This window comes from Pholcus phalangioides, unplaced genomic scaffold, assembly GCF_987345545.1.
Source record: "Pholcus phalangioides strain wild (caught in Gottingen) unplaced genomic scaffold, Ppha-v1.0 ptg000010l_1, whole genome shotgun sequence".
Classification (NCBI taxonomy): Eukaryota; Metazoa; Arthropoda; class Arachnida; order Araneae; family Pholcidae; genus Pholcus; species Pholcus phalangioides.
Window position 1 is genome coordinate 22,956,083 of NW_028301603.1, and position 9,669 is coordinate 22,965,751.

Genomic DNA, 9,669 nt, shown 5'->3' on the forward strand with positions numbered 1-9,669 from the left:
GAATGACACTTGGTGACCGTTAGACCAAACTAATAAATCTTGGCACACCGTGAAGAAAAATTGCTTTCGAGGTTGCGTAGGAATTAATTCTCTCAGTGACTCGAAAACAAAAGGGTTCATTGAGACTCCTTTCCTGGTGGGTATCAGATAAACCTCTTCGCTGCATTCGTATTGCCGCAGGTGCACTCTCAGTGTCTTTTTGAAAATGTTGACTAAGAGGGAGACGCCGTCGTGCGCATGGAAAATGTTCTCTTGCTGAGGATCTATTCGTGGGCGTTTCACGGTGTCGATGACTTCGACATCGCGGGCACGTTTGGTGCTGATGTTGAAAAACGTGAGGCTGATTCGGATGTCTTTAACTTTTGGATCGCTGGGAATGCCGTGGAACCAAAATTGGTGGGTGGGTGGACGCACCACCAGAAGAGAGTTGTTCCGCAATACATAGTTCACGGGTTCGAATCCGGAGCGGGTGAAAATGATCTTGCGCTGCGCACCGAGGGAGACAGTAGCAACAGTTGAGTCCTCCTGATCTCGGTGGCTGCCGATACGATGTTTACCATCGGAGTACCTATTCACGAGGACGAAGTTGAACTTGCACTTCGTCGCTGATTGAACAATGTCCCGCACTTTTTGGAGAACTGGAAGCCATTCTTTCGCCGTTAACGTGAGTCCACTGAAACTGTAAGAAACATCTCGGTCTCCATACGCTGCATGTTGACGTGGAATTTGATAAACCTTTCCTTGCACCGTAACTCGAGACTGTTCGGGAGGTAGACAATCGACTTCTCTTTCCAGATTTTCGAAGACATCATCGGGTGAAGCCAGAATGTTTTCTTGATAATTCACGTCCATGGATTCAGCTAATTGAAGGAATTTTTTTTCTTAGATTTCAGTCTCTACACTCCACAAAGTCACTAGCATACATTTTATGTATTATTACTTAATTTTTTTTTCCTGCTAATAAACGCAGTTCAACCATTCCCTGAATGCAGCAACTTTGGCTAAAGTGCAATGCTTTCTCTGCTTTGGGTGATATGGGCATGAAGCCCTGCTCTTTGAAATAGATTTAGGGCAATCCAGTAGCGTGAAAGAGTGAAGACCGAATTGACGCTTCAAAACATTGGCCTTGTCTTCACCCTTCACGTAAATGGTGCTGAAGTTTTCATTAATTCGGTTAATGTCAACCGCTACCATCTCATATGGATTAAACCCCTTAGACCAACTTATGTTATGGATGTTCCTATACACCCATGAAACTTGGGCCGATTCCCAATCTGATAAATCACATACGTTGAATGGTGGTTCATAAACGGTGTGATAAGTTTCACTTGTTTCCAAATTGGAAAAACTTAATTCCCTCACGATGAATTCATGGGAATTTAATCTGAAACCTTCGATATCTAACACGCAAGACATGGTGCCCACAAGAGTTTAAAAAAAAAAAAGAGAGAGACTTTACTTACAGGTAATGCTAGCTGTTTAGTGCAGAGACCGAGAGAACTTTTAAACAGGAGAAACGACGAGTGAAATGAAGTGATTGTGATGTAATAGCAACACGTTTAAATATATAACGAGTTACGCCAAGTTGGCGTTTACCGCTTGTATGGAATTGTTCCTCGAAAATCAAAGTCTACGTTCTTTGGTGTGGCGTGTAATGTAATCGGTTGGTAGCATTTCAAACATGGTAACCTGGTGGGATAGAAACTGAGGAGCTAGAGTGAGGATTAAGGGTTGGAAGCTGAAGAGCTAGTGATGGAAACTGAGGAGCTAGGGATCAAAGGTCACCGATAAGAGGGTTTAGGGATGGAAAATGAGGAGCTGGGGGAGCTAGGGATGGAAACTGAGGAGCTAGGGATCAAAGGTCACCTATAAGAGGGTTTAGGGATGGAAGCTGAGGAGCTAAGGTGAGCATTAAGGGATGAAAACTTAGAAGCCGGAGGAGCTAGGGATGAAAACTGAGGAGCTGGGTGTCAAAGGTCACCGATAAGAGGGTTTAGGGATGGAAACTGAGGAGCTAAGGCGAGGAGGATTAAGGGATGAAAACTGAGGAGCTAAGGCGAGGAGGATTAAGGGATGAAAACTGAGGAGCCGGAGGAGCTAGGGATGGAAATTGAGGAGCTAGGGGTCAAAGGTCACCGATAAGAGGGTTTAGGGATGGAAACTGAGGAGCTAGGGGTCAAAGGTCACCGATAAGAGGGTTTAGGAATGGAAAATGAGGAGCCAGGGGTCAAAGGTCGCTGATAAGAGGTGGCTCTTGCCTCCTCATCCTGTTTTTCAACTCTCCTTTTTATACTATACACATTTTAAAATGTCGACTTTTCCATCAATTCGTCGTTGATATGTATGCAAAAATTGAGAGCGAGCGCCTTCTTTTCATAAGGTTAAACCAAAAGAAACTGCGAGTGGATGACTACATTCACTTGAGAGATGCTGTAGCTAGCAATGAAATGTATCAGACATCGGCCAAACAGTTATTTTACCGATCATATAGCCGTCCAGATCTATTCATCACTTTCACGTGTAATCCTGCTTGGCCCGAGGGTAAAGAAGAACTTATGGTCGGTCAAGTGCCAAGTGATCGACATGATTTGACCACGAGAGTTTTTAAACAAAAACTGACAAAGTTTATTGACGCAATAATCAAGAGTTACGTTTATGGGGAAAGTCGCTGTTGGGTGTATTCAGTCGAATGGCAAAAAAGAGGACTTCCACATGCTCATATACTAATATGGCTCAAAGATAAGATTCATCCAACTCAGATCGACAGCGTTATATCAGCAGAACTCCCCGATTCAAAAAAAGATCCACTGCTGTTTGACGTCATTACGAAGAATATGATTAATGGACCATGTGGAGCAATAAATCCCAATTCATCATGCATGAAGGATGGGAAATGCTCGAAAAATATCCCTGACAACTGAGGCAGGAAACGGAAACAGGAGACGATGGCTACCCTCTGTACAGAAGGCGAAAACCTGGAGACGGTGGATACACGGCAAATATCAAATTGAATTAACAACAGTTATAATGAGATTGAAGTGGTCAACAAATGGGTCGTACCATATACTCCAACTCTTGAATACTGCAACTCTGTGAAATCTATCAAATACGTTTATAAATATGTGAACAAGGGCAGTGACATGGCCGTTTTCGAGTTAGCTGATGGAAGTAGGACAAATGACTAGATCACAAGATATCAAATGGGAAGGTATATCAGCAGTAATGAAGCAATATGGAGGATTCTAAATTTTCCAATTCATGATCGTTATCCACCAGTTGTGCATCTCAGTGTTCACCTAGAAAATGGGCAACGAATCTATTTCACTGCTGAAAACGCACGAGAGAAAGCTGCCCAACCCCCGAGCACAACATTGAGAGCCTTTTTCTTTTTGTGTCAACAAGATCTATTCGCAAAAACGTGCTGTACTCAGAAGTTCCCAAATATTACTCATGGGAAACATCGAGAAAAATGTTCAGCAAGAAGGAAAAAGGTTATCCAGTCCCAGAGTATGATGTTCGAATAACAGAATCATTAGGACGCGTTTACACAGTTCATCCTAACATTGCAGAGTGTTACTATCTAAGATTATTGCTCCATACTGTCCGAGGTCCGACATCTTTCACACATTTGAGAACTTTTGAGGGAGAAGTGTGTCAAACATTTAGGGAAGCATGTCAGAAGCACGGTTTGCTCGAAGACGACAAGCATTGGGAGATGACATTATCTGAAGCGTCACTCACGTCCTTTCCTGCTCAATTGCGAAGGCTTTTCGCAATCATACTGACAACTTGCAGCCCATCAAATCCCAAAGATCTGTGGGAAAAGCACAAAACCAATCTGAGTGAAGATATTCTCATGCAAACAAGAAGAGCGTGTCCAGGCTTGGACTTGAACTTCACATCAGACATTTTCGATAAAAGCTTGATATTGCTTGAAAATATATGTTTAGCCATGAATGGAAAAACTCTCACTCAGCTTGGTCTCGATGCGCCTTTGCAAAACGTGTCTGATGCCCTCGATAGAGATTTACTGAGAGAAACGAGCTACAATAAAAGCCATTTGGAAACGTATGTTTCTGACAACAAGCCCCTTATGAATCAAGAACAACCAGATGCATACAGTACTATTTATTATTTTGTTACTGATGGAAACGGTGGACTTTTTTTTCTGGATGCAACAGGAGGTACAGGAAAAATATTCCTCATCAACTTGTTTTTTGGCCGAGATACGTAAAGATGGTGGTATTGCTGTCGCCGTGGCTTCCTCTGGAATTGCTTCAACGTTACTTGAGGGAGGACGAACTGCACATTCAGCTCTCAAATTGCCTCTGAATATGGCGTTTTCTGAAACTCCTGTCTGTAACATCAGCAAGCATACTGGAAAGCCAAAGTATTCCAGGCATGCAAGATCATTTTTCGGGATGAGTGCACAATGGCCCACAAAAAGTCTCTTGAAGCACTTGACAGAACCAAGGATATTAAAGGAAACTTGAGTATAATGGGAGGAGCTGTAGTTGCTCTTGCAGGAGATTTTCGTCAAACTCTCCCTGTCAACCCACGTTCAACACCAGCGGACCAACTGAACGCAGGTCTCAAAGCATCCCATCTTTGGAAGTAAACTAAAAAGTTGTCACTGAAGATAAATATGAGATCTTGTTTGCAGAGAAATACGTCCATGCAAAAATTCTCGCATGAACTACTACGTCTTGGCAATGACAATTTTCCGACATATCCGACCACCATGCTAATTTCTTCCCCCCCCCCCCACCGATTTTTGTCAGCTGTTACCGTCGCTCCAGGAAGTTGTCGACAAAGTTTCTCCCAACATCCGTGAAAATTTTAAAAACACCAAACGGCTATGCGAACGAGCAATTTTGTCACCTAGAAGTGACAATGTTAATGCAATAAACATGATAATACAAAGCAAGCTTCCTGACCCCGAAGTTGTTTATAAATCTTTCGACACTGTCCTTGAAAATGATCAAGCCACCTACTACCCAACCGAATTCCTCAACTCTTTAGAACCACCCGGATTACCACCTCATAGACTGGTTTTAAACGTCGAGCTCCAATTATGCTTCTGAGAAATCTGGATCCTCCGAAATTGTGTAATGGAACCAGGCTAAGCATCAAGAAACTTATGGTCAACATCATAGAAGCGACAATATTGACTGGAAGTGGTAAAGGTGAAGACGTGTTCATTCCACGAATTCCTATGATACCAACTGATTTGCCTTTTGATTTCAAACGATTGCAATTCCCGGTAAGACTTGCCTTTGCCATTACCATCAATAAAGCTGAAGCACAATCTCTCACAAAAACGCAGGTATCAACCTGGAAAATCCATGTTTTTCCCATGGCCAGCTTTACGTCGCTTGGTCCAGGGTGGGAGCACCTAAAAACTTATATGTATTTGCTCCGGAAGGAAAGACTAAAAACATTGTTTATCATAAAGCTTTAGAATGATAGTTTCTAAATTCGCAACATGCTTCAATTTTTGTAATTATGTAAGTTCGTAGCATGTTTTCTCCCGCATTTTTGTAATTATACAAATTGGCATTTCTATATCATTTTGGCAATTGTGCAAGTACGCAACATGTTCCCTTATCTATTTTTGTAATTATGCAAGCTCGCAACATGTTTTCTCCCGCATTTTTGTAATTATACAAATTGGCATTTCTATATCATTTTGGCAATTGTGCAAGTACGCAACATGTTCCCTTATCTATTTTTGTAATTATGCAAGTTCGCAACATGTTTTCTCCTGCATTTTTGTAATTATACAAATTGGCATTTCTATATCATTTTGGTAATTGTAGATAAAGGAACCAAATCAAAGTTCGAAAATTATTTCAATAACCTAATAAATGTAATTACGACACTTGAAACTAATCTATCATTTCTTTAAAAAAACAATTCGTTGGAAAAAGGAAGAAAAATCGTCAAATAGACTGAAAAAAAATTGCAATAAATATTATCGCTGAAAAAAAATTATTTTCATTGTATACATCTCTTTTTTTAGAACGATAATGAAAGAAGACGACGCAGGTGTCGCGAATCAGTGCATGAGTATGTGCGTGGAAAGATGTTTTTCTCATATACACTGCTCAAAACAATTAGGGGAGCACATGGTTTTAACAAAGTTACGCAAAGATGTATACCGATAAGTAACATAAAATGAATCATCCATAATTTAAAGCCTAGCAGGAAACGGAAGAAGAAAACCTCATATGCAAATCAAAGTTCATGACGTCAAAAACCAGAAAAAGGAGATAAGGGCAGAAAATCGGGATGTTGCAGAAACGTCTGTTTTACTGCCGTAACTGACCTACCGTGGCCGATTTCTAGCTCTCAAACTGAGACTAGAAAACAAGGTTTATTCACAAGGAGCGAAATCGCAATTCGATGACGATAGCGTGGTGAGTGTAGCTGCTTCTACTACAAAGCGAAAGTTCAAGCTTCGGAAACTGGAACTAAAAAGGTTTTCTGGGTATGCCAGAGAATATCTTGGATTCTGGAGCCAGTTTGAAAAAATTCACGAACATCCAGATATCGCTACAGAAGACAAGTTTCACTATCTCTCGCAGTGTATGGTTCCGAATTCTCGAGCTTCGCAGGTCATCAACAGTTTTCCAATGACAGCGGAGAACTACGAAAAGGCTATTACCCAAATGAAGAATCGCTTCGGTCGTGAGGATATACTAATCCAAGTTTATGTGCGAGATCTTCATCTTGTCTTGAGCAACAACAGTGGCTCCAGCAAGGAGTTCAAGCTCGCAAATCTATACGACACCCTGGAGACAAAATTACAATCATTAGAGACTAGGTGTCACTGAGGATAAATTTGCAAGTATTCTTTTCCCACTAGTTGAATCATGCCTTCCTGTGGATATCTTGAGAGTCTGGGAAAGAGCGAGGAAAGATAGAAGGTAAGAGTGACTTGAATTCTCTATCTTAGAATTTTTGAGAAACGAAGTGATATCGGAAAAGCGAGTTGCAGACCTGCCAACTCTCCCGATTTAGGCGGGAGACTCCGGATTTTTCATCCTTCCTCCCGCTCTCCGGATTTGTTAAAATTTCTCCGGATTTTGGCTGAAAATTAGATTTTACGCGAGCTTTCACGTTGTCGTGGCATCAATGATTACCGTCGTCGTTAGGGAAAACACCCATAGAGGACAGCCGTAGTCATTTCCATCGAGCAGCCTCAGAAACGTCTCTGTGACCGCATTTAAGCAACTGGTAAAGACTCGACTTCGTTTTCGTAGCGTTTATCGGCAATCATTTATCAGGGGCATGACCTTGGTTGCCGAAATTCGTGTATAATCGTTATTGTATTCCATTAACAGCCGTGCGGTAAACACGTTTTTTCGTCAGCAGCTTTGTAATTTGAATTTTTTTTGATTGTCTCTTCCGATTAAACATCTTTAGAAAGAAAATATAAAACTTTAAGCTTTTAAGCGTTCATATACGCAAGATTATCAATCACTGATAGCATCCACGAAAGGAAACACTTATGTTTTATGAACAGTATGTAGATGTGATTTCTCTGACATGGAATTATATTCTGCTCAGGGGCAATGCAGAACCTGCCCTGGGGGGGGGGGGATGTAACTTTTTCTTAATTGATTAAATTTTTTTTTTTTCGAAATTTTTTTTGATCGAGTCTATGAGTGTCGGGGGGGGGGGGGCCTCGGAAGAATCTCCGGATTTCTGGACTTTGAAAGTTGGCACGTCTGGAGTTGCTTTGGCTCATACTGGACTTGGCTTTGAAAAAACCAAGAGACCAAACAAGCTCGTCGCTGAAGAGCCTTGTATTGCCACAGCGAATGATTTAATGATCAATCATAAGATTGATAAACAACGCATGCTTAAAAAGACTGACGAATCTTGTATATTTTGTGATAAATTTCGTTCGTCAGATAAGTGTTCATACGATGAAAGCTCACTATCATACGATGAAAAGCGAAATTTGATTATGAAAAAGGGAGTTTGTTTTGCATGCCTTAAGAGAAATTATGTCTCGCGAAATTGTAGAGCCAAAGTCAGATGTTCTAATTGCAATAAAATACATTTGTCAGTAATGTGTCAAGGAGGCTTTCCCACTGAGGTTAAAAATGTAGAATTAGAAAGTACTAAATTAGAGAAGAGAAATAACGTACTGACAAATCAAGTAACCGATTCTGATGTTTTGTTGCAGACTCTGATAGTTAGAGTAAAGCATGGCGATCGAGAGAAATCTATTAGAGCCATCATTGATACCGGGTCCGAGAGAACATATTTGAAAAAAGATGTGATTGATTTTTTGAAACTTGACAGTTGTGACGAGATTAAATTAATCCATAAACTGTTTGGTGGTGTTGAGACAAAAGAAAAATCACACCTAAATACAAAGTTCATGTTAAGAGTCTTCACAACCAACGGAGTTGCAATATGTTCTGTTTATATCAGACAAAAATATGTTCCGATATCAGGAGTATATCAAACGGTCCAAATTGACCAAATGTAGTATTCAGATCACTGACATGGAAAATCGATCATATGGCGCTGAACCTGGTATCAAATTGCTTATAGGTGCAGATATAGCTTGTAAATTGCTAACGGGAAACATTAAACCATTGTAAAGTAGTCCAGTTGCTGTACAACCCCATCTAGGGTGGACTCTAATGGAAAAAATGCCTAGAGTAATTGAGAAAAACACTCCAAATCATGCTTTGTCAACAACATCGTTGTTTCTCAATGGTTCCTGTACAGAATTGTGGAGATTGGACACTTTAGGCATCACTGATCCCGTTGAGTCACAAACAACATCTGAAATCCATGAGCAGACAATGCAATATTTAAAAAATACCTTAAATGTTGATTGTGATGGAAGGTATGAAGTTGCATTGCCGTGGATTTTGAATAATTCGCATTTGCCCACAAACAAAAGCTTGGCAGAGAAACGACTTTCAACTACTTAAAAGAAACTTATTGTTTCGAATGAAACTGATATCTATCAGGAAGTTTTTGATTCGTGGTTGAAAAAGCAAATTGATTATCGAAAGGGTGACTGACTAAAACAAATGCAGGTTCATTTTCTCACGCATAGACCAGTATTCAAGGAATCGAGTGAGACTACAAAAGTGAGACCTGTTTTTGACGCTTCAGCTCACGTTACTAATTGGTTCCATCCGCTACAGTTTGGATTTAGAAAAGGGAAATCGACAGAAAAAGCAATAGACAACATGATGCAAGAATTGAAATGACAAAAAGAAAAGAGTAATTTCTCTGCTTTGATCCTTCTCGATATCAAGTCAGCATTCGATAATCTTCGCCATGGGCTCATATATAATAGGCTATCGTCACAATTTCAACAATACCTGATAATTTATTTAAAAGTACTTAAAATTATTTTGGAAAAAAGAAGTACATGTATCATGACAGATAGAGCCAGAGACCACTGTCCTGCAACAAAGACGCGGAAAGGACGCAGACAGGATCCCTGCCCTCAGGGATGGCGATTACATCGGCATACATCGCCAGACGATGTATGCCTGCAAGCATATGCTGATGCTATCATTCTTATAGTATCAAGACACACATCAGAATCCATCAATGAAACTGCAACCCGATGTCTAAAAGAAATAGAAGAATGGCTTGAAATTAATCACCTGCAACTTCAAGCCAACA

General features: G+C 40.5%; 1 protein-coding gene across 1 annotated transcript; it reads left to right on the top strand.

Annotated features, from left to right (window-relative positions):
• Window positions 1-2,339: 2,339 nt before the first annotated feature.
• Window positions 2,340-2,921, top strand: LOC149081139 (uncharacterized). Its single transcript, XM_089238294.1, has one exon. The coding sequence runs from the start codon at window positions 2,340-2,342 to the stop codon at window positions 2,919-2,921; it is 582 nt and encodes a 193-aa protein (XP_089094420.1).
• Window positions 2,922-9,669: the final 6,748 nt, after the last annotated feature.

Coding starts and splice junctions, on each gene's coding strand:
- LOC149081139 (XM_089238294.1), top strand. CDS start 2,340: ATGTATGCAAAAATTGAGAGCGAGCGCCTTCTTTTCATAAGGTTAAAC.